General features: G+C 41.4%; 1 protein-coding gene and 1 long non-coding RNA gene across 7 annotated transcripts in view; one reads left to right on the forward strand and one right to left on the reverse strand.

The window, feature by feature from the left end:
- Positions 1-25,897, reverse strand: part of COL6A5 (collagen type VI alpha 5 chain) — a 129,710-nt gene that overhangs the window by 61,847 nt on the left and 41,966 nt on the right. Inside the window, exons 4-12 of the mRNA XM_072792814.1 lie at positions 20,073-20,705; positions 15,566-16,126; positions 11,927-12,481; positions 9,349-9,918; positions 6,141-6,716; positions 4,153-4,493; positions 3,960-4,041; positions 1,996-2,138; positions 740-832 (exon numbers count right to left, since the gene is read on the reverse strand). Of these exons, the coding sequence (XP_072648915.1) occupies positions 740-832; positions 1,996-2,138; positions 3,960-4,041; positions 4,153-4,493; positions 6,141-6,716; positions 9,349-9,918; positions 11,927-12,481; positions 15,566-16,126; positions 20,073-20,705 (3,554 nt within the window). The remainder of the gene's footprint in view (positions 1-739; positions 833-1,995; positions 2,139-3,959; positions 4,042-4,152; positions 4,494-6,140; positions 6,717-9,348; positions 9,919-11,926; positions 12,482-15,565; positions 16,127-20,072; positions 20,706-25,897) is intronic.
- LOC140614041 (uncharacterized) overlaps positions 1-25,897 on the forward strand; it is a 49,934-nt gene that overhangs the window by 8,312 nt on the left and 15,725 nt on the right. For 4 of the 6 annotated variants that reach the window (XR_012014932.1, XR_012014934.1, XR_012014933.1 and 1 more), the window contains 6 exons: positions 403-534; positions 4,358-4,401; positions 4,490-4,625; positions 7,926-7,986; positions 9,161-9,266; positions 23,131-23,802. This is a non-coding gene — a long non-coding RNA (uncharacterized lncRNA). The remainder of the gene's footprint in view (positions 1-402; positions 535-4,357; positions 4,402-4,489; positions 4,626-7,925; positions 7,987-9,160; positions 9,267-23,130; positions 23,803-25,897) is intronic. The other 2 variants (XR_012014936.1, XR_012014937.1) reach the window with 2 other exon arrangements.

The raw sequence follows: 25,897 nt of genomic DNA on the forward strand, positions 1-25,897 counted from the left end.
AATGCTGAAACACTCCCCCCACCCCCACCCCAGGGAGCACACCCCTGGCTTTCATGACAATACATTTTTGCCTTTTTTAATACTTCACTACTGAATTATTCATCCCTAGATATGACAGATTAGTTTTGCCTGCTTTCAAACTTTTTATAAGTGGAATCATATTGTATGTATTCTTCTGCATTTTGCTTTTTATTTTTTGGCCATTACTGTGTTTGTAAACTTATTCATGTTGTCATATGTATCTGTAGCTCATTCATCTTCATCATCTTAGAGTATTCCATTAATGAAGACACTGACATTTATTTATTTGTGTAATAAAATTATTATATAATTGTGTAATTGGACTTCTAGAATTCATTTTTTAAAGGGCTATTAATCTACAATGCTTTGCTTTTTTTGCAGTTCAATTTCACTCATTGCTGATGAAGTACAATCTTCTCCATTATTTCTAATACCGCCTGCACCCTTCAAACTGTTTAAAGCAGGTGTGAAAGTATAAATTGCAAAGCCAAGGAGCAACATCACAAAGGATAGGTAAGAAAAATGGGAGTTATTCTTAAGAGCAGTATCAAAAGTGAGCCCTTCTGAACTGGCTCCTACACCACAGAAGTCACATGAAATAAATGTCCAAAGCAATCACACTAGCATTGAGTAAAGGCTGCAGAGTCCACCTTGTGGCCTAAGTCCCATACCCAAATCAAGGAACATTGGGTAAAATAGTTTCACAACTGAATGGCACCTTCATGGCTCGTAGTCCTCGGGACCCATAAAGACCTGGAGCCCCTGAACACTTGCAAAATGTGCAGCAGCAAGTCTTCTCTGCAATGTTTCCCTGGAAAAAGCAAACTTGAGTGAGCAACAATTGTCAGGAACTTCATGGCATGAGAACTGTTTTTGTACAGATCATAATGCACCACCTACAAGACCATCCTCTGTCCTTGAAGGAGGGGCTGCAGAGAATCAGAGGTGCTTTTTGACTCACTACTGAAGCCAGGGACTAGCAATTGGGATACAGTCTACCCTCTCCCAGGAAATGACCTCTCTATAAAAAGGGCACCTGCCACACAGTTAATCATAGGCCAAGTTTGCGCAAGAATGGTTGACTCTTCACTAACAGACTCCTGTTTTCTGGGGATTTCTGCAGTATCATCTGCTGGGAGATTTTCTTTTTTCTTTTCCTTTTTTTTTTTTTTACTGTATAAATTTTTTTTATAAATTTATTTTTTATTGGTGTTCAATCTGCCAACATATAGAATAACACCCAGTGCTCATCCCATCAAGTGCCCCCCTCAGTGCCCGTCACCCAGTCACCCCCACCCCCCACCCACCTCCCTTTCCACCACCCCTAGTTCATTTCCCAGAGTTAGGAGTCTCTCATGTTCTGTCTCCCTTTCTGATATTTCCCACTCATTTTTCTCCTTTCCCCTTTATTCCCTGTCACTATTTTTTATATTCCCCAAATGAATGAGACCATATAATGTTTGTCCTTCTCCGATTGACTTTTTTCACTCGGCATAATACCCTCCAGTTCCATCCACGTCGAAGAAAATGGTGGGTATTTGTTGTTTCTAATGGCTGAGTAATATTCCATTGTATACATAGACCACATCTTCTTTATCCATTCATCTTTCGATGGACACTGAGGCTCCTTCCACATTTGACTATTGTGGACATTGCTGCTATAAACATTGGGGTGCAGGTGTCCCGGCATTTCACTGCATCTGTATCTTTGGGGTAAATCCGCTGGGAGCTTTTCTATTTGACTAGGGGATGGTTGTTTTTTTCAGTTTCCCATGCATTCATTTGGTAGGATGATAAAGGAGGGAAGGATACACAAAAACAAAAATACCCTGCTCTGGTCTTTCACACTTTTTCATCTGCTAAAGATCATGCACTTCATTTAGTGGGGCAAGCAAGGCAGTCTATGGAAATAATGATCAAAATTCCAATTTCATTCTGATGGCCTTTTAGCTGCATTTCTGCTCTACAACTCACCAGGTACTGTGATAGCTTCTTGCCCAGCTCTCTCATGCCAATGGTCAAGTGAGTCCTGTAATCAAATCCCTTTCCAAATTCAAAGCTGGAAAACTCATCATGGGCAGTCGTGTTTAGGGACACCACCAGCAGAGCATCAAGTCCTAGTCAGGAAATGTAACAGATTCAAAACCAAAGAAGAAAAGCCCATCATATTGCTACTCAGTGAATGGTGTTTGCAGAATCATAAAGGGGAAAAGGAAACATAAGAAGAAGCAAGACCTTTGATATATGAAGAACCCAACAGCCTTGTCTGCTTGTTCAGGCTTCAGCAGGAAAACCCCCAGGAAAAAGTATTCCAGGGCAACTGTGTACAAATACTAACAGAAAACTATGTTTAATGCCTCACCACCAAGTTTTGATGCAATTCTTGGGCACTTGAAAGGAATTTCTAGGAAAGGGCATTATTGATATTTGCAGTTTTTCTGAATGTAAATTAATAATAGTTCTCAAAGTCATCTCCATGGCCAAATACTCCTGGGGTGCAGGTCCTGAAAGCCTGAGGAAAACCCAGGGTAGCCATAGCCAGGACTCCATTTATTCATTCATCCACTCACTCATTAATTCATTCATTAGTCCATTTACTCTCTATTCCTTCATTAAACAAATCTTTGCTTATGAGGAGCTAATTATGTATCAATCATTGTACCAAGGACACAAGATGAATAAGACCCGTCCCTTCACAGAAGTACAGTCAATGGAAAAGGTGGACAGGAATCAGATGGTTGTTCTGAGAAGTGGTAAATATCCTGAGAGGGAATGGCAGGGTGCTCTGAAAGCCTAGAGGAGAAGCTCCTAACTTAGCCTTAGAAAGTCATGGAAGGTTTCTGTGAAGACCTGATGTCTAAGCTGATCCTGAAGGATGAATGGAAGCTGGTCAAGGCAGAGAACCAGAGACAGAAGATGGAGAGGAACTGGGGAGGAGCTGGAGATGGGAATTGCTCTAGGCAGAAGAAAAAGTATATGCTGGGACTGGGGGACTGAGGCGTGAGGTGCACTACAGGAAGAAGGGGATAGCTCTGTGTGCCTGGGACGCTGAGTGTGGGAAATGAGGGAAGGTTACAGTGGGGAGTGGGAGCCAGACCCTGTAAAGTGCCAGAGGCTGTACAAGGAACATGATGTGGGAACAGTGGCAAAGGAGGGTGACACAACGCAGCAATCAAACAGGAAATTTTGTGGTCTCTAGGGAGGTTGCTCATGGGAGCTAAACCCCAGAAGTACATGTGGGTCTAAACCCAGGAAGTCTCAAACAATGTATCCCATCTGACAATCAGTGGACCTTCATGTCACTGCATAAGACTCTCAACTTGTGCATTTAGGTTCCAGCACAGTCTGAAACTATGACATGGAGAGAGGTTGTATACTAAGAAGTATACATGTGGCTGTCTTTCACATGGATAATCAGAAACAGTATGGAGTGTCCTCAGTCAGGAAGGAGCCCTGGAAGCAGAATCAAAGAGAGGAAATTGTGTGTATATGGTTTATGGAGGGAGAGAGAGGTGGCAGAAAGGGAGGGGAAGTTGTAAGCAAGGATGTGTCTCAGTAAAGACTTCACCTCGGTAGGTCTCTGGAGTGTAAACTGTGTCAGAGTTGACCCACTTGAGGCAAGGGTGCTAGAATTTTTATTCCTATATCAATTGTCCCTCTTCCACTTCCAGGTGAGATATGATACAACCCACCCCCACTCCAAGGTAATTATTCAGGTCAGTCAAGGACACATGTAGAAGGTCACAGGTGTAAGCACTTGGCCATGGCATTTGCAACATTTGGGGGATGAGCATGCAGGCTGGGCAAGGGGATTCAGGGAGGCACCAACAGCATCTGCTACCAGTGGCCAGACAGATCCCAAGATATACAGCACCTGAGTAAGAAGGGGCTCATTCAGCATGTTCTATGTTTCACCACTTAAATTTGCAACTCATTACCTGCTTTTCTGAGCCTGTCTGATTGATTTTCAAGCATTATCTCACTTTCACCCCCAAGACCATCTGAAAAGATGAGTAGCACCTAGAGGAAGAGGAAAGCAGAGAATGGGATGATGTGAAAATGAAATATATATATCTGGGGAGGAAGGAACAAATGAAAGAACATGGTGATAGGAGATTGAAAGTGACATACCTGTCCTTGGGATTTGGATTTAGCCTCAAATGTATCCCACAGTGACAGCAAGAACTGTGCATTCAGATGAGTTGGCCCATCAACGGTGACTTGCAGCAGGCTGTCAAACATTGCTCTCTGGTAGATTTGGAACTTGGCAGGGAATTCTTGGTCATTGTTCACCTTGAAGGCCACATTCACCTGTACCTCTGTGCCTGCCCCGCAGCTTACCCTCCTGATGGAAGTGATGTCCTCTAAGATGTCTGGGAGGTAAGATCTCAGCCGGGGGTGGTCATGGAACAACGGCTGCCCCGGCAAGTGAGTGGAAATGTCAAACCCGACCACTATGTCCATAAAGCAATCTGGAGACCAAGGGAAATGAGGCCAGATTAATGAGTAGACAGAAGCAAGGAAGAGCAGGAGAGCAGTCATGGCATGACCCAGGGCTGGAGGGTCTCTACAGAAGGAAGATATTGGCTGTTTGACTGACACAGGTATTTCCTCTCTCCTCTTTTAAATATTTCAAGTTCCTTTAGGTATTTGCAGTTCCAATCATGGTTTAGCCTCATTTTCAAAGGCTGGCTGTATGTGTGTGTGCAAACACACAGTCCATTTCTTTTTTTAATGGTATTTGAAATGTCCGTAGAGATTGTTTAATTCAGAGGTCACAAACTCAAAGGGCTACAAAAGCCAGGAGGATGATGTAAATGAGTTAGATGGGCAGGGAGCAAAGATAGTAAATGGAGAACAGTGGCCCATCTGTTCAAGGCTCAATACCAGCTGAGAGTAGCCATGTGGGAAAAGGGGCCCAGGGTTGTCAGATTGCCTTATTTTTCCAAGGGAACCCTAAGATCCCCACTTTTCATGTGAAATCTTCAGTTTGTAAAAGCTGTCAACTAATTTCAGCAAGTTGTCAACACTGCACAGGACAAACACAATTTAGCTGCAAGTGGCCATTTGGTCACTTCGGACCCTGCCCAGTTGCTCATTTTACATATGAGGAAATAGTGATTCACGCAGGTTGCTGCCACTGAACCAGAGAAAGAACTTTGGCTTTCGGATTTCAGTGCCAGGGCCCTTTCCACCACTGTAATCTGCTTCCAGAGGAGCACCCCAAATGGGGCATAGAGAATGGAAAGCTTGGAGAGCTTGGAAAGGCCAACCCATTTTGTGAACGAAGTGGCTTCAGTTGTAACCCTAGAAACAGAAGCAAGCAGAGCAATTTCTGCATGTTGTACAAATTTCACAAAATGTTACCATTTGCTGCTTCCTGAGGTGCTATCCTCCCAACTCCCAGCCCAAATGTACGGAACCTGAGTCCTACATGGTGACTCTCAGCTGGAGTGAACAGTGACCTCCCCATTAGATGGGTCATTGCTGTTCATTCATTTCCTTCCCTCCCTGCCCTCTTGACTCATTTACATTGCCCTCTTGGCCTTTGCAGCCATTTGTGTATGTGACCTCTGAGAATTAAATAATCACTAAGGACAATTCAAATCATTATATGATTATACAAAGGCTATCATTAAAAGAAGAAGAAAACATGCACACACATAGGCTCATGTGGACATACACACAGAGACACACACAAGAACACCAAATCCCTTACAAGATGGTTTAACAAAGTTAAAATAGTAAAGCTGTCAACCAGCACAGGTCTGTTTTACCTACTTCCCACTGGATGCAAGGCATTGTTCTAGGACTTCCACAAGTCCAAAGGGAAGAAATAGGAGACTGACTTTCGGTGCTAAGAGGGGCACAAACAGAGGCTTGCAGTGAGGGGAGCAGAGAACACAACCCAGGGCCTGCTCCAGCCTCTGCACCTTTTTCCTCATCTCTCAGGGAGGCTGAGTGATCCCAAGCTTCCTGGAAACAGAGGAAAGGTCTATTCTCATTGCACACTATTCGAAAAATATGTTCAGCTAGAACTAGTCCCGGGAACACCTTGGGAAATGAAGCCCCAGGAAGGTGACGATTCAATTAAAAACAAGAGCAAGGGGAGTACGTACTCGTTTTCCCACAGCTCTGGCAGATTTCACGGACCATTCTTTTTTTCACATCCACATTGTTTAATTTATTAAAGTTATGGAGAGTGATTATTTTTTCAGAATTGCCTGTTATCGGCAGAAATTGCTCCTTATGAACATTTCCTATGCCCCAAACCAGGACACAAATTCCGAGGTTTCTCAAGATCTTCACTTCATTCGCCACATCATAGTAGGGATCCCCGGATGTGAGAACAACCAAAGTTTGAGGGACACCAGCATTTCTTCTCCCACCAGAAGATGAATCAAACATAGCTTTCACTTCTTTAAGGGCCAGATCGATTCGTGGAAACCCTTTGCTCTTGGTGATCGTTTGAATTTGAGTCTTCAATTCCTGTATAGTCAGAGAGTTTTTCAACTCGATAATTTTTTGGAAGCGACTCCCAAATTGAGCCAACCCAATTTTTATTCTCTGATTCTGAATGTTAAAATTATCAATTAAGTCTGACACGAAAGTTGTCATGGTAGCAAACTCGGAATTGGATACCATGTCAGAGCCATCACAAAAGAAAATCACATCAGCTTCTTGAATGTCACACGCTGCAATTGGAAAAAATGAGACAATTATTTTCCTCATGAATTATTCTAAATTTTGTCTTTCCTCGAGTACTTAAACTGCTTTACTAAATTCCCACCTTAGTAGCAAATTGAGATAAGTTAGCAGAGGAGAGAATCACCAATTGGCCTTCAAGAAGGAAAAATGATGGGAAGGAGAAAGATAATAAGCTTGGTTTCAAATTTTAATTTTGTGTGATTCATTTGAAAAGACACTGAAAGTTGCTTAAAGAAGGAAGTTTGAATAGATTGAACATGGTCATTAAAAGGTAAATTGCAAGGGCTAGAAATCCCTTCGACACACCCAAATCGGAAGGTTCACCCAAGTCAAGGTAATGGTACTCTTATTCTACGGCTAGTATTCCTGTTTCTATTAATGCTACCACTTTACATTTGTGTTGAGAATTATCATTTTAAAAAATGTTTTTGGCATACAATTGCTGCTAATATTCATGACCATGTTATAAGGAATTAACTAATTTTATAGATACAGAAGTGGAGTTCAGAGGTTAAGAAACTTGACTAAGAATACACAATTGCTGTGCCACCGTGGGTACCTCAACCGCCTCATTCTTTTTATCTTTAAATCCAGTACTTTTTTTCTACTTCAGCTTTTTAAAATATCATAATCCAAATATTAAAATGTAATGGGATAAGTGTTAATGGCTAGTAAAACAGGGCAAGGGGTCATCTCCCTGAAATCCAATGTGAAAAGCCTCATAACCCAGGGATAATCTTCTACACTCAGTTCCAATCAAATGCAATGGCTGGAACAGGGGCATCACTAAAGTGGTTACTAAAGGCATTTGAGACAAAAGAATGCCCATTGTCACACTATGATGGGCTGTTCAGATAGACCTTTGAGGAAGGATTTGCTGCCCGGCTGTGGGAGTGTGGTCAATGGGGGGCCTCTGGCTGTCAGCTCCTTCAGGGTCAACCTTACTGCAGGGAGATGTCTTGCAAAAGCCGATGCCAAAAAAAAAAAAAAAAAAAAGCTGATGCCCTTCTCGGGGCGGCCCACGTCTGGGGACTAAGTAGGAAGGGCATATGACCACCCAGTCATTTTAGTCTACTGTCGACAGCACTGATGGGCAATACATGCTCCAAAGCTCTTTGCAAGGTTTGGAGCTTTGTCAAGCATGCATCACTGTGTGACTTCTTCCACCTATCCTACTTTCCCACTTTCTTTCACAGGTATGGATCCCTAATAAACACCTTGTATCCTAGACTCTGCCTCAGTGTCTGCCTCCAAAAGGTAGACATGGGAGATGATAATAAAATAGACTCTACCTTTGTAGGAAAAGACTGTAGTCCTTGTGATGTACTAGATTTGGTGGGGACCCTATGATAAAAAAGAGGCCGTGCCTGTCCAAGGAGGTCACAGTCTTGTGACAGATACAGATAAGGAAATAGCAAATATGTGTTCAGTGCTACCACCAGGAGAAATAGAAGGTGCAGGAGAGGGGAGACACAACTGGGATAACTGTCGGGTATTGGGTCAGGAAATTGGCACAGGCAGAAAAATGACAGACAATTTTGACGTAGTGAGGGAAAATGGGCTGGCATGTTCATGATGGATAGAATGCTGCATACAAAAATGCAGAAGTATTTCAGATTGACAGGAGATATTGTGAAGTAAGGAGGGGCAACAGATGAGGTTGGAGATGTGGGCAAGGTTAGATGGAACTCAGGAGTTCAGAAATTGTAAACTGTAAGCAGAGCAGTGACATAGTCCAGTGTGTGTTAGGAAGATCACTCAGTGTTCAGAATAGACTGGAAAGAGGCAAGGAGATCAAATTTCAGAGTGGGGGTCCAGGGACAGGCTAGAATGGGTAGAAGTGAGAAGGTCCTACAGACATGGGGAAAAGTCACAATTTTTTTTTTAAAAGATAAAACCACCATCCAATATCTGAAACCAAGAAGATGAATTCATTGCTCACTTTGAGCTCAGGTGGCAACTCTTACACTTTCCTCAAGTGTGATGCTTCCAGTCTATCCTACCCCAGTGGTATCTCATGGTATCAGCTTAGGTCCCTTCCCTCTCTGTTCCTACCTGCCAACCTCCATTACTCCATATTGAACTCCCCTCTTCTTCCATCTGTATTGGTGGTCCTTATCCAGAAGAGCACATTAGTCTACTTGAACTTCCCATGGCCCTAGAGAACATCTATAATTCCAATTAGACAGTCCTGGATCTTTGAAGAGAAAAGTCTGTCAAACCATGCAATTCTCCACCTGAGTCTGGCCTGCAACTGGTGCTCAGTGATCACATTAAAATCATTAATGGAATGGCACAAGTGGCCCTGAAATGGGTAATATGGATAAGGTGAATATGATCCTAGGTAGAATTCCTTTAGGCCAGAAAAAAAAAAAAAAAAAAGGCAACATAGTGGCAAGAATTCAAAGAATGTTTCTGAAATCTTCCATAGGCTCTTCAGTGCATACTGTGGTGGGAAGGGAACTTTCAGATCCTGATTGAGCAAGAGATAAGAAAACATAGGCAGAGCAGAGCAATGTTCAGCCCATGACGTCCAGGTAATTGGAAACCAAGACTTAATTTATTTTTTGCTTAACCTTCTGTTGCTACCCCCACAGAAACTTAAAAATCACAACTTACGCTCATGTGCATTGGTACACATTTTTTCTTGTAGAGGCAGGTAAATGTCTTTCAGGTTACTGAAATTATCTACATGGAAAGTATTGCTTTTATTCCCTGCCATAGTCTCAAGTTCAAGTTGGTTGGCCTGTCCTACACCCACTGCGTAGATATTGATGCCTTTGTTTCTTAATTTCAATGCTGTGTCACTGAGGTTATCTCGATCATGGGACACCCCATCGGTGATGATGATCAGCATCTGCTTCACATTTTGCTGGATGCGGCTGCCATATTCCTCTGTGAACATTATGTTTGCGTGCTCAAGAGCCCTGGCAGTATAGGTATGCCCGCTAGTGTACCTGCGCCTCCTCAGATGCTCAATGACTGCAGATTTATTTCCACTAAGGTAGAAAAGAACCTCAGGATAGTCCGAGTATTTGAGAGCTCCAACCCGAACTCGGTCGCTGTCAACATCTGCTTTCTTCACCAAATGGATAGTTAGGTTCATCATGCTTTCTTGTTCTTGTGTGCCTATGCTGCCTGAATGATCCAGCACAAACACAATGTCCAACACTTTAATATTTTTACAATCTGAAAGAAGAAGAAAGCAGGCATCATGATCTTTCTGCAGCATATTCTACACAGACAACTGAGAAGGGGGAGCAAACTAACATTTGCCTTGAACCTACTATGTGCCAGACACTGCATCTCACTTGTTAGAGGTAGCTGTTGCCATTTTCCACAGTAAGAAACTGAGGCTCAGTCATGTACAACTTGCCCAGATCAGGATTCTCCAGGTGTTGTACTCAACAATGACTCTGCAATGTTCTTAAGGCACATCACTCTGTTCTGCTACATCTCATTAAGACACATGATGCATTTTGCTAGTCAGGCTTTTAATCAAAAGGAAACATTAGAAGGTAGTTCAATATCACTATAATAGTGAGATATGACTGGTATTTGTCAAGTTGGTCTGCTGTCTTAAAGAACTCAGAGGTTCACTATATTAACTGGGATTTTTATCCTACTACCTCTCATTCCAGCTGTCTTTTCAGCTTCTGGTAGGCAAACGTTCCCATGTGCACCATGCCTCTCTGCATTCATTTGTATTCCTTCCCTGACCTCCTAAATTAGAACCCAGCAAGCCCCCAAGGAGGGGGACAGCTAAGGCCCTATCACCTCCCCTCAGCCTCAAACTCTCCTCCACATTGGAAGTCAAGTGATCATTCTGGATAGGTCTCCAAAGTGTGAGGTTTCTCTCCCCTCTTTCTCTTCCCTAACTAAAGCACATGCCTTCCAGTGTTTCACTTTCTCCACTTTCTATCTGTGCATGGTAACTCCAATCCTTATTTCTGGCAACGAGGTCTCAAATTCTCAAGTCTAAGATGCTACAGGTGATCCTAGACTATATCTCCAGAAACCTGAGGCAATGACATGACTTGATGTTTATGAGTCAATCGGATGTGTGAATCAGCTGAAATTTCACCTTAGGTGATATACAAGGCCTCCACAAACATTACACTTATCAAAATGAAGAAATACCAGGAAGAGCTCCATGGATTTCAAAGGTAGGGATGTGGCCTTAAGGCCAGCCTATCTTAGAATGTCTCAATATTACCAAGAGTTTGAGAATCATTGCCATTTTAACTAAGCTGTTATGAGAGAAATTGCAGTGCCACTGTCTAAAACTCAGAGCTTACACTAAGATATTTTGTTAATTTTGTAAAAATTTATCACACATAATTCTGAATGATACAGTCCAAGAAAGGTCTCTATGTTGCAAGGGGAACAACATAAAACAAATTTATCAGTACTTCAGTGTGTTCTCTCAGTTGTATCCAAAACACAGGTAATGACATGTGGTAGATTTAAAAGCACAGGTGCTTTTAGTCTTACATGTGGATTTATAGCAAATTCTCATTCAAGGGCCATTAAAGTTGATGGACTCAAACTGAAGATTTCCTCAACACAATTTGAAAAGCACTACATTTTGCGTGAGATAAAAATGATGATCCCAAGCAATCATTTTTAAAAAGTAACAAATTAAAATTTTCCAAAGGGATAGATACATGAACAGACAAATGTAAAATACCTCACTGATGGAGGTGAAGAAAAATAATGTGAAGGAATTAAAATACACACCACATCTTTAAAATAAAGAGGATTTTTTTGAGAGTATGCTTAGGATATTGGATTTGAATTAACTAAGAGGAAGATAAATTTGTATTTCTGGCTATTTACTACTTGACAATGATTACAGGTAGGCAAGAAAAAAATCTGGGGAACCATTTGGGATTAAACATTGGCTATGAAAAATCTAGGTATGCAGATAGTAAAGACTTAGTAGCTCATCAGAAAATTCTGAGAACTTGTTGGAATAGATTGGATGTCTCCAGAGCCGGACTACTTTGTTGCCAAACTGGCTGACAAAATTGTTAAACTGGAATATCCCTAGAGCTCACAGGTGTTTTAATACCAGATAGACAAGACCAAAACTTAATACCAAAGTCCAGATAGAGTCCAAGCCCATGGTACAACCCACTCTTCACCCTGTAAGAGCTCACATTCCGGAGTCCTGAAGGATGACAGTGTCACTCACCATGGAGAGCACATACACGAAAAACGAGTTTGCTTTCTACTGTCTTTAGATCATCAAAGTTCTCAACTTGGAAGACCAGGCTGCTATCCCCACTGATCTCCTCCAGCTGTGTCCTGTTGGCACCGTACACCCCCACAGAGAAGATGACCACACCTTTGTCCCGAAGAGCTTTAGCAGGGTCTCTCACAGGATCTTGGGCTTCTCCATCCGTGATGAGGATAAGAAACTTTTTGACCTTAGTCCGGGCCCCCTTGGTGGGGGTGAAGTATTGACCTACAAAGGTTAGTGCACTTCCAGTCAAAGTGCCTCTGTTGATGAGAGACATCCTGTCTATTGCATCAGAAGTCTCATTTTGCGTAAAATATTTATTAAGCTGGAATTCTTCCTGATTTATATCACTGAACTGAACGACACCAATCTGAGTGCTGTCTGGACCAATCTGAATCTTCGCTAATAGGTTTTTCATGAAGGTTTTCATTTTTCCAAAATTGTCATGTCCTATGCTGCCAGAACTGTCCACCAGAAACATGATGTCGGCCTTCATGTCTTCACATCCTGCATGTTGTCAGAAAGACAGGAAATGAATCGGGTTGACACGATTTTCAGAATATAGAGAAGCGGTAACACAGAAACAAATGCAGTAGTCAGAAAATATCAAAAATTAACTCAAGCATCTGCTGTTTGAAAAATCTGGCAAATCTGGCATTTGAAAATTTTATCTGCTGGTATAGTAGAGGCCTGCTGACTATCACTCTGAGTCAGAAATCCACTGAATTGTTATTCAATTAGTTTTACAGAGAAAATGCAACTTGTGAAGTGTATATTCACTTATGCGTGCATCATTCATTTATCCATAACTAATTCCTTCATGATTCGTGAGGCGTATGAAATGCCAAGTATCAGGTTATGTGTTAAAAGATGCACTGATGATCAAAAAAGGAATCAGAGAAAACAATCAATTTCCTACACTCATAGGATTTATATTCTAGGGTTTTATATATAATGTAGAAACACAAAATTCTAAGCAATCTTTATATAGCACTATTTTCTTGAGTAATTAAAGTGCTTTGATAAACACTGTTAATCGATATTAAAAATTGGGGTACTGGGCAGCCCCGGTGGCGCAGTGGTTTAGTGCCGCCTACAGCCCAGGGTGTGATCCTGGAGACCTGGGATGGAGTCCCACGTCGGGCTCCCTGCATGGAGCCTGCTTCTCCCTCTGCCTGTGTCTCTGCCTCTCTCTCTGTGTGTCTCTCATGAATAAATAAATAAAATCTTTTTAAAAAATTGGGGCACTTTTACATGTCAGTGTTTTTCTAGGTCCTCAGGCTTTGGTTCCTTAGTTTTCCTGCCTCTGCTCGCCATCTTATGACTTATTTCATTGCCCTTGTCTGTAGCCTGTCTCCTCTTTCAGGGATGCCAGTGTTCATGCACCTGCACTGCAACAAGACATGTGCTACACCTCCTCACATTGGCTCAGGATTGTCTCCTTTGAAAGGACTGAGATGCAATCTACTTTATGTTTCCTGGAACCCTTTTACTTTTCTTTGCACCAACCACAGGAAACATTAGGGAACTTTTACTCTTGTACTCTTTCTAGAACATTCTAAAGACCCAACTCTATTACTGTCTGTAACAGAGAGAACAATGAACAATATTGTGACTTAGGATTTTGCTGTGAGCTCCACTTATTTGCTTATCTGTTTTTCTTTTGATTTTAGTGACTCCAAAAATCCCCAAACTTCTACATTTTTAAGTTCAAATAAGTGAAAATTATTTTATTTTTCTCATTAGTGACCACCTTAGCCAACTTCTACAACAGATCATTTTTATGTAGCGGTTACTATGTGCCCACATGCATTATTTTAAGTGTTTCACATGCATTATCACTTTTAAGCTTCACTATAGGCCTGAACACAGGGCTCGAGACAGGTAAACAGTAAATATTCTATTCAAGGTCCACAGCTAATTAAGCTGGGATTTGAACATTGACTCCTGCATCCTTTATCTTAACCAATAAGTTAACAATTCTCTCAGCACCCAAAATTTTCATGTGCTAATACTAGCAATCAACACAAATCATCTTCAATTAGTAAGTGACTGTTACTAATAAGAGAAATCACAATCAGGTACAGGAGTTTGCAAATTGTTCTTTCTAATTTTTGTTACGTGATTTTTAGTTGGAACAAAAATGCAAATATGTGTTTTTGTCACAAATAAAAATAAGTAATTGTTATATGTGCAGATATATATGTATGCATTCATAATAGAGAAAGGATGGTTGATGTTTATTATGCTAAACTTATAAGGACTCTGTGATGTAGGCATTATCCTTGCTTTATAGATGCAGAAGTTTGAAGGTCAAGTAGGAAAGTGAATTGAATACTCAGAGCCCATTTTCTTTCTGCTGAGCTCATCTGCTTCAATTAATGCGTGTGCATACACATATACACACATACATGCAAACACACAGAATAGAGTTTCTTACATGCCCCACCAGTGGGCATTGTCAAGGACACAATATTCCTAGCAACCTTCCTACTTTAGATTTTCAACATGCCCTCATGGTTATCTGTCTACCAAGGGATTTTCCCATCTTGCCAGTTGGTTTAAAGTAAGGAGTTGACTCTGGAAAACAGTGTGAAGGTTCCTCAAGAAGTTAAAAATAGAGCTACCCAATGACCCAGCAATTATACTACTGGTATTTACTTCAAAGATACAGATGTAGTGAAACGATGGGACGCCTGCACTCCAATGTTCATAGCAGCAATGTTCACAATAGCGAAACTGTGGAAGGAGCTACGATGTCTTTTGACAGATGAATGGACAAACAATATGTGATTATATATATATATATCATATATACATATATATGTATATTGTACATATATATGTATATTGTATATATATACATATATATATACAATATGTGTATATATATATATATACACACAATGGAATGTTACTCAGCCATCAGATAGGATAAATACCTACCATTTACTGTGACATGAATGGACTGGAGGGTATTATGTGGAGTGAAATAAGTTAATCAGAGAAAGACAATTATCACATGGTTTCACTCATATGTGGAATATAAGAAAAAGTGAAAGGGACCATAAGGAAAAGAGGGAAACTGAGTGGGGGAAAAACCATGGTAATATTTCTCTTTTTTAAAAAATTTACCTATTCATGAGAGACAAAGAGAGAGAGAGAGGAAGAGACACAGGCAGAGGGAGAAGCAGGCTCCATGCAGGGAGCCCGATGTGGGACTCGATTCCAGGACCCCGGGATCACGCCCTGAACCAAAGGCAGACGCTCAACCACTGAGCCACCCAGGCATCCCAGTAATATTTCTTAATGTAAAAAATTACTGTTAATATATTTGGGTAGATCAATTGTATTGTGGGTTTTTAAAAAATAAGTCTTATCTTCAGGCTATACTCTTGAGATGTTTGCTGATGAAATAAAAGGGTATTTGGGGGAAAATAAATAAAGTAAGGGCCTGAATCCCCCTCTGGTGGATAGAGAAAGTTAACAAAGTGTTAACAACTGGTCACATCACTTCTTGTCTCAGCCCAGCTATTAGTCTGCCTGAAGCTTAATGAAGTATGGAGAATAAAGCCTTTTTGGTTTGCTTACCTTTTTCAGTGCAGATTCTGTGAACAACTTCATTTTTAATGTTTCTTAAAGAATCGAAGTTCTGCCCAAAGTTAACCCTTTCTTCTTCCCCAGCAATTTGTTGGAGTTGTATTTTATCAGCCTCCCCAATGCCAACTGCATGAATGGTGATTTGTTCATCCCTTAATCTCTCAGCAGGCTTCAGCACTTCATCTTGGGATTTCCCATCAGTCAGCACAATGAGGTGACAGGGAATCTCGCTTATCCTATGCTTCCTATCCTTCTTTATTATTGACAGCATGAAATCCAGGGCTTTCCCAGTATGAGTATTTCCTTGGAGTTGCTCAATGTTCAAAATAGCCTTTCTTAAGTCCATATCATTAGAACTGGCATTGATATAAAATTCCACTCTTATTTTATCTGAATACTGCACAGCTCCAGCTTGGACTTTGTCTGAGCCAATGCTGAACATTCCTGTCACCGCCAACATAAATTGCTTGATTTGCTCAAACCCTTCTGTATTTATGCTGGTTGAGCCATCAATGAGGAAATAGATATCAGCTTCTTTTGTATCTATACAGCCTGTAATAGAAAAAGTGGAAAATGCATTTTTTTGTTAATTAGAATCTGGAGAGAACTTTGCAAGAGGGTAGAGGAATACGAGGCCATGAAGGTTCTAGAGAATGAGAACTCTTCATCATTTGCACCGAGTCGGTCTGCTTCATCAAATCTGTCCACGCTCATTTTCTCTATTGAAATTCATAATAACATGATGGGGGAATTGAAACAGAGTAGTGCACAGTGCTTTGTCTAAGGTCACACAGCCAGTTAATTAAAAGGAAGAACCAGTTTCCCAAGTCTCCAGGCTGTAAGTTAAATTGTTTTTCTTGTATTGACACATGACTTCTCAGACAGTTTATGGCTTATCACTTCTTGAGAAATGGAATGGAGGAGATGACCTACTGCCCTTACTTCTTTGATAACTTCTTTTTCCCAGAGCAACTACAACATCATATGTAAAACTAGAACCAGACCAAATTATTTTTTTTACTTATGTGGTTTATCATTGCATTCAGAATCCAAAATTTAAAAATTGGACTGAACTTTCTCCTTGTTCTCCTCTTGGACCCTATTTTCAGTAATTCTTCATCTTTTTTTTTAATCTTTTTTTTTAAAGGAGAGAGATTTTTAAAAATTTTTTTATTTATTTATGATAGTCACACAGAGAGAGAAAGAGAGGCAGAGACATAGGCAGAGGGAGAAGCAGGCTCCATGCACCAGGAGCCCGACGTGGGATTCGATCCCGGGTCTCCAGGATCACGTCCCGGGCCAAAGGCAGGCGCCAAACCGCTGCGCCACCCAGGGATCCCAGTCATTCTTCATCTTATTGTGCTCCAGTCACACTAGGCTGCTTTCTGTACTTTGAAAGTACCACAGGGCTTTTGCAATTACCCTTCTCTCTTCCTGGAATAGTCTGCCCCTTAAATATTCACATAGTTGGTTCCTTCTTATCTCATCATGGATATGCCAACTCAAATGCCAGTTCTTCAAAAAGGCCCTCTCTTCCCCTCTAGTCAAAGCACTCAATCATTGCCTTTCCTATTACCTTATTTTCTCTATTATACCCATACTTTTTGAAGTTATCTTATTCATTTGTTCATGAGCACAGACTACATCCTGCCACAAAGTGTCAGCCCTGTGAGAGCAGAAACTGCCTACTTCTCTGTTTCTACCCAGTACACCTGGTACATCACAAGATTTCAACAAAAATTTTTTTTAAAAAAAGAGCTCTCAATGTCCCCTACTTTGTTGAATAGAGTCTCTGAAAGCATGCTTTAACTTTATTAATTGTCTATTTACAACTCTATCAATGACTCACTGAATTTGGGTAGGAGAAAGAACATACTTTTAACATTTAAGTTTTTTTGTGCAATTATCTGGTTGAATATGTGAAAAAATCTTTAAAATACAAGATAATTCAGTCATTGTGTGATATTTTCTTTCTTGATAGCTTTTTGGCAATTTGTAACTCTTGGCACTACTTCAGGCTATGGAGACTTGGTCTTTTTTTTTTTTTTTTTTTGAGACTTGGTCCTTAAGAAATCAGAAATACTGGAAGTTTGGACCTGAGAATTTAACTATGAAATCAATACATAAAATATTAGGGCAAAGATAAGTAGTTATCTGCAAAAGACAGGATTAATCCCCAGCCAGCAAAACGTAATAGCCACCAGAATGGATTGATTTATATACCTAATGAAGAAGAATCGGGTGTTTTTCAGAAAAAAGACAGTGGTGGTCAGCAATGAAGGAGAGAAAAAAATGTAAGTCACAGTGGATAACTAAGGCAATGCCCATTCAACCTACCTGGAGCTGTACTAATATACTAGTCACCAGTCACACATTGCTATTAAAAGGTAAACTTAAACTACTTAAAATTAAATAAAATTCAAAAATCAGCTCTTTAGTTTCTCTAGCTACACATTCCAAGTGATTAACAGCCCCATGTAGGTAGTGACTATCCTATCCAACATTGTAAATATGAAACATTGCCATCACCACAAAATGTTCAATTGGACAATGCTGAAGAAGAAGAATGTGTTTCCTGGCCCAAAGGTCTCACTTGTACAGTTTTATAGATAGATAAATTTAGATAGATAGAATTTATAGATAAATTCACTATCTATCTTTCTATCTATCTGGAGAGATAGATAGATATTTTGACTTTAATATAGAGTCATCTACCTGCTTGAATGCTACTAAACATTTTAATCATAAAACTTATTCCATTGCTCTGATTCTGCAACCTCCAGCAATCTCTTGATTTCAATTTAGCTTCTCAGTAGGTATGCCTATAGGGAGATAATGTACTTCTCAGAGGACGTGAAGGTCCAGGCCTGGGTACTGGTAGTTCTTATCATAAATATAATTGTCAGTCTTTTCCCATATATCAGTCTCTTGGTTTGATTAATGTGATTCCCTCCTTGATTTAATGAAATCTGACTTTTCAGACTGGGTACCTACTCTGTGACAGATGCAGATACCATGACTAAGTCCATGTAAATTGGTTCTCTGTGTTTGACCATTCTGAAACTACAAAGCTGGCCATCACACTCTAGACCATGGCAAACTCACTAAGGTAGAGGTTCTCAAACATTGCTAACAGGAGTTCATAGGGGAGCTTACTAAAGTGCAAGTGCCTAGACTGTACTCTGAGACTGATTCATTAGGTTTTGGTGGGGGTAGGGGGGCTGGGCCAATGAATTAGTAATAAACTCCCCAGGAAACTCTGATAAGTTTACAGCAGATGCTGTTGGTGCTTAGCCTGTACCCCCCTCAAACCCTTTACCATTTCTGTATATGCTGGCTCCCGGTGCTCTCACTCCGAGGGCTCGCACCTATGTCTATTTGTGGGTGGGCTACACTCAGGGTGCTGGAACGCTCTTTGCCTAGGCCTTGAGGAAGCGCCTGGAAATTTACATTCTATCATGTGCTAGAATATAAATTCTCAAGCTATACTGTCCCTGACCGGGACAATTCTAAGGTTTAGCCTACACTGTCTCTAGAATGGCCCTGTGTAATTGAACCTCCATAGGACTTGGCTTATCATCCTTCCCTTCCTGGTCCCAACCCTCACCTTCCTACCAATCTCTAGTTTTCCCTGGGTATATTTTCTAATATCTCAATTTCACATGAATCCTTCTCTGGCATCTACTTCTGAGGAACCCAACCTAAGTCAGGTACCAATTTTTTGAGAGCCACTGAATTAATAAGAAGCCACCACCTACTGAGGCCTCCTGAAGAACAGCTATCCATCCCCCTTGGGTGGGTCTTGCCCCTAGCCTTGGTCCCATGACTTCCCATTTAGAATTTCTATAATGAAAATAATCATTTTTGTCACCTCATTGCAAATTCTTTAAGAGAGACCCCAGTATATATCCCTCCTATGCCCTAATAGTTGGTACTAGACCAATGTGGCTGCCACTCTGAGGAACTGCACCACATGTCACTCGGGAGGTAACAGAGGACTTATTTCTTGCTGCTGTGTGTAATGTATATGCACCACAGGAAATCCAGGGCTGGCCCAGGATGCATTCTTAAACCTTCAATTGATGGGTCTGAGTTTAAAATTAGCCTTTAATATCATTGGAAGATTACAATTCTTTTCCATGTGAGTGCTGCCAAATTCCAGGTCCAATTGTTCAGAAACATTTTATCTGCAAAGGAAATGTGTGAAGACAGCAGTTTTCTCAGAATTAGGTAAACACAAAGTCATGTCAAGTATCTCTTGGCATATATCTTTGAAAAGAGCTTATTAAAACTACAGCAGATTCACAGGGCATCTTAAATAGGATATCTTCACTAGAATGATGGAAGATAAAAATAATAGAAAAGATTAAAAAGTGCAAAAATACTCATGGTTGTGTGTAAAGATATAGGTGCAAGGATGATAATATCCAAAAAGAAGGGCAAAACATAATTATTCATAATTACTTTTATAATAAGAAAAGTATTTTTTTAAACATACCAGTTCTGTCAAGGTCCATTTGCCCAGCACGAACAGAAATTTGAGACCAAATTTCATTCTGAAGCTTTTTCTGGAAGTTATTACTGTAAGCTTCTAAGTCTGCATAGGACTTGAGCATGGAAACCATTTGTCTCGGAGGGTAAGACACTATTTCTTCTAACTGGGTGTCATTAGCCCCTTGGATGTTCATGGCAAACACAGTCACATCCTGCAGCCGAAGTTGTAGTGCGGCATCACGCACCTCATCAGTTGATGGTCTGTGAGTGACCAAGACTGCGATCTGAGGCACTCCTTGTGCCCTTCTGCTGCCACTTGACTCTGAGAAGGCTTCTAGCCTCATCTTCTCAATGGCAGCCCCAGCATGGGATTTCCCAGCCTGGAAAGAAAGCTTCTGGATTTGCTCCTGAAATTCATACTGGCTTGTGCTTGAATTTAGAAGGGAAATCGTCTTGGCTCCATCACTATAACTCATAAGTCCAAGGCGTGTGCAGTTGTACCTCATATCCATGGAGGCAGTAATGTTCCTCAGGAAATTCTGCAAGTTCCTTAAATCTTGTCTGGTGCCAACAGACTCATCCACTAGGAACATGAGGTCAGCTAATGAATCTCTCTGACAGGCCATTGGGAGAGGAACTATGGAGTGAAAAAAGTATGAGGATTAGTACAAACCACTGGCCCAGAGTCAGAAAGACACTTTACAGATTGTCAAAAGGCATTAGTGAAAATAGAGGCAGTCATGACAAATGTAGTTAGCATTGCTTTCTTTTAATAAAAAACAGATAAAAATTTTTAACAAGACTTACAAGGTCACTGACTTTAGAGTCTTTACAACAATGTTCCTTCTATCTGAAGAGTGCTTCTTACCAACTTTTATATCCACCACCACCACGATGATCTTCATGACCATCATCACCACCAATATGACCAACCCACCACCAACCACCACTCACCTCTACTACTCTTACCTCCACCACCATCACCACCCACCAATTCCCCCACATCCACTTCCACTATCATCACCAACATCAATAAAAACTAACAGCCACCTGTATCTTCACCTTCACTTCACTATCACCATTGCCATCTCTACATCTACCTCTGCCACTACTAACAATTACCAACCACCATCACTATCACCAACTATCACCATCACCACCATCTCCATGTCCACCACCACCTCTGTGTCCTCCACCACTAGTATGACTACCGCCACAATCACCACCACCACCACTCTCAAGTGCTATGATGCAGGGATGCAGAAATATCTCTGACCTCAGGAAGCTGACATTCTATAGGGAGGGCAGATAGTTAAATTAGATTATTTCAGTGCTCACAAGGAAATAAAACAAGTAAGTCAATTGAGTTATTATTATGGGGATGTGGGATGATGACTAATTTACTTGAGATATAAAAAAGTCAGGAAAGGCCCCTCCAAGAGCATCACATTAGGCTGAGGCATTTAGAGACAGATTTAGCCACATGTTCTGAAGGAAGAATAATTCTGGCAGAAGGGACAGGAGGAGGTAGGAACAAGCAAGAAGAACAGAGTGGCTGGTGACAGTGAGTGAGGGGAGCAATGATGGATGAGGCCAGAGAAAAGCAGTGCCTAAGTCATATGGGAGTCACACGATCTTATTTAAATCTTTAAAATATCACCCCAGTTGCTGAGGGGAGATAACAACTTCAAGGATGTCCAGTAAGAAATACTTGCCCTAGTCCAGGAAAGAAATAATGTTTCTTGGACAAGAATAATAGCAAGTAAGATGAAACAACAGGGTAGTTTTGATACATGAATTAGATGTAGAACAGAGATGGTCTGGATAGTAAACTGGATGTCAGTGTGAAGAGACAAAGAAGAAGTGGTGAAAACTAGGTTTTGGCATGAACTATGAGTTGATATTGGTGGTACCTTTTTTCAAGATAGGGAAGATAGTAAGAACAAGTTGCAAGAGGGATCGAGTTCCATTTCAAACATGCTAAGTTTGGGATATTATTGAAGATGCCAGGTAAGCAGTTGGTGGTATAAATCTGGAATCCCGAGAACAGTACACCATATGCACAGAAAATGCCTACTCCAGGCACAGGTGGAGGAACTACATCTGTGGAAAGCGTAGCCAAGAAATAAGCTCAATCTTGCCAAGAGCAGCCCGTTAGGATTGTGAGTTCTAGAAGCCAGAAGATATGCCTTACTTATCCTTACCATTGCAGTACGTGATGCCTAGTGAGAACTCAAATGAAAAATACTTCTCATAAATCTACCAATGTACTCTGCACCCACACAGTTGGCTGAAACAAACTCCCAGCATGACCTACTTGGGTTAGTATTTATTTGCAAATAGCAATTACTGTGAATAATAGTAAACTGTGTGCCAAATGCCATACAAGCCATCTCATCCATATCAAGGTAGGCATTATTATCCTCATGTTATGGTAAGGAAATTGAAACTCAGAGGTTAAGTAACTTACTCAAGGCCATTAGTAGCCAATCCATGGTTTGAATCTAGACCTTACTTACTCTGAAGTTCTTACTCCTAACTTCTAAAGGCAAGGATAGTTGTCCTATCAAGCAAAACCTTGTTGCGCTACGTTGCTGTGAAGTAAATTAGAAGGAGAGAAGCACAATAGTGCACAGAACCCTCTAAGAAGGTGGAAAAACAAAGCAGCCACCTATAGGGTTGGAGGATCCCAGGTCCCCAGGGTGGAAGGTTACAGGATGGTTTCTCCTCTGAAGGAAGAATGTAAACCATAAGAACTTGCTATTTCCCCAAGGCAGCAGGAGTGAGAAATCAGGAAAATGGAAGGAAAGGGATTCCCTGGTGTCTGGTGTCTCAGGAGCAACACTAACTGTGGCAGAGCCTTGTAAATACTCACTAAAACCCATTTCCTCTTCTTGGGCATAGAGCTAGACCTGACATCCCTGTCTCACTTGCAGTTAGGTGTGACCTTGGGATTATGACCTGGATAATGAAATGTGAGCAAAAATAGTGTCTGTCTCTTCCAAACTTATCCCATAAAACTCTCCCATTAGTGATCTTTCATCTTTTTTCCCACTCACCAGCTGTATAACAATCCCCAGGGCACCTTGGAAGTCATACATGAAGATAGAAGACCCTCCACCAACCCAAGTATCTGAATAGAGGAGAGGCAACTGGTCACCTTGAGCACAAGACCTATAATGTTACAAGGGAAATAAACTTCCTATTATTCAGGGAATCTATTGGTTGCTAAGGCTTGAACTGGCTCTACTACAAAATCAAGCCATAGCTATAGCCATGGAATCGGTAATGGTGGGGCAGAAAGGAAGTTTGAAGGTCATCTCAGCTCCCATGATTTACAAATGAGAAGACTGATGCAAGGCTCAGAGATGACATCACTTCCCCAAGTTCACACAGCCACCTAGTGGCAGCGTCTGGGGCTTCTGACCTGGTGTTCAAAGAGCTTTGTACCACAGCAGGACTTCCTTAAGTCTTGGAACCAGATAGTACCTGCTCAGAATGGCCCATCATTGCCTGCAGAGTGCAGAGGCAGCCAGGAAATCCATTCTGCCAGGAAGTCTTTCCACCTTAGTCTGGAGAGAATGGTGGAAGCCTCTCATGAATATGGCACACTTATTGAGTGCCTCGCTGGGGTTGTGCACTGGCTCATCCTGCCTGCCCATCAACACCTCATGGGCAGCTTCCTGTCTCAGTTTATCCATTCCTTCCTAATGCTGTCTGGGATCACCTGCCAAGTAAACTATTTGTACTCAAAAATCTTCTGTTTTGAGGTCTTTGTGGAAAACTCGCTTAAGACACAAAGCATTTTTCATGTGAGACATTGTAAGTCATGGGAATGGGATTATAAATATTCCTCCTTTTGGCCTAGGGGATCAAGAATAAAATCAGATGAGAAGGAGAACTTTCACATTTCTGTGTGAAATACGGGGATTTCCAGGGACCGGCAGGAAGGCAGATATGGGACCTGGTGGTTCTGGTGAGTGGCTGCTTAGGGAAAAAGCTGAGAAACAGCCCTCCCTTGACCTCCCCACCAGGGAAACCAGCTGCAGTGACTGAAGTAAGATGTTGCTGTCAAGCTGCTATGTACATACAACAGGCATCAACATGGATGATGGAGCCTGAGAGGAATGGTCTGTACTGCCATATGAAAAACTCTCAGTGGCTCTCAGAAAATAAGTTGGGGAAAATTTTATGTTGGGAGATGTGATAGTTAAGGTGCTAAACTATACAAGAAACGGCACTGAATCAGTTCAATCTGAGCTAGTAATTTGTCTCATTCATACCCATAAACTTGTCAGAAATATTTCTAATATTTCTTCAATTCAAAGTCCAGGCTACTGCCAAGGATACTATTATTTAATGGCAGCTCTTAGAAACAAAAAAAAAAAAAAAAAAAAAAAGCATCACTGCAAGACACATCCTAATATCAAAATGTTAAAATGTGGGGGGAAAGTGTGTCTTCAATGCAAAAGAAAAAAATAAGAGCACAAAATGATTGCATAATTGAGAAGGGGAATGAGTCAAACTCCAGGGTTTAGCAGGTGCTGACACTCATTAGAGTGATTTTACCTATAAAGAGAATAAAACAGTGCAGGAGGGGATAAGCCAACAGAGCAGATGGTAGGCTCAAAACTGCAGCCCGCTGCATGGCTCTACTCTATAACTGAGGGGAGATATAGTCTTCTCTGCCTGGTCTTACTGGAAAGCTATCCTTCGCATTTAGGGGAAGCCTAACATGCTTCAGGGAAGCCCTGCATCAGCTGACAGGCATTTACGGAATATTCACCAGGTGCCCCATGCTTGTGCCAGGACTGTGAGGGCCAGAGAACAGACTTGGAACTTTTTTCTTTTTTTAAGATTTTAATTTATTTGCCCTTTCATGAAAATGGTGCTGAAGGCGAAGAAGGAAGCCCCTGTCCCTCCCAAAGCCAGAGCCAAAGCCAAAGCAAAGGCTTTGAAAGCTGAGAAAGCGGTGCTGAAAGGCGTGCACAGTCACAAAAAAACAAGATCCACATGTCACCTACATTCCGATGACCCAAGACCCTGCGTCTCCAAAGGCAGCCCAAATATCCTTGAAAGAGCGCCCCCAGGAGAAACAAGCTTGATCACTATGCCATCATCAAGTTCCCCTTAACTACTGAGTCAGCCATGAAGAAAATAGAAGACAACAACACACTTGTGTTCATTGTGGATGTCAAGGCCAATAAGCACCAGATCAAACAGGCTGTGAAGAAGCTCTATGACATTGATGTGGCCAAGGTCAACACCTTGATCAGGCCTGATGCCGGAGAGAAGAAAGCATATGTTCGACTGGCTCCTGACTATGATGCTTTGGATATTGCCAACAAAATTGGGATCATCTAAACTGAGTCCAGCCGGCTATAAATCTAAATATAAATTTTTTCACCATAAAAAAAGATTTTAATTTATTTGACCGAGAGCACACAAGCAGGGGGAGCAGCAGAGGGAGAAGGAGAAGCAGGGAGCTGAGCATGGAACCCGAAGCAGGGCTGGAGCTGGCAGCAGGGCTCGATCCCGGGACCCCGAGATCATGACCTGAATGGAAGGCAGATGCTTAACTGACTGAGCCACCCAGGCGTCCCTCTGAACTTCTTTCTTTATCCATAAGACTTTTTCACTCACTAAGAAATAGAATACTAGCTCATTGTCAAGCACCGTGTAGGCCCGAAGAATACAGAGATACACATGGATGTTCCCAATTTTGCCTTCAATGTGCGACCAACAATGTGCATTGGTGGAGGGCACCAACACAGGAATGAGTAATTTTTCACTCTGGGAAGTGCTTCTGTCATCAAGCGTGCACAGGGA

Source organism: Canis lupus, chromosome 22, assembly GCF_048164855.1.
Source record: "Canis lupus baileyi chromosome 22, mCanLup2.hap1, whole genome shotgun sequence".
NCBI lineage: Eukaryota > Metazoa > Chordata > Mammalia > Carnivora > Canidae > Canis > Canis lupus.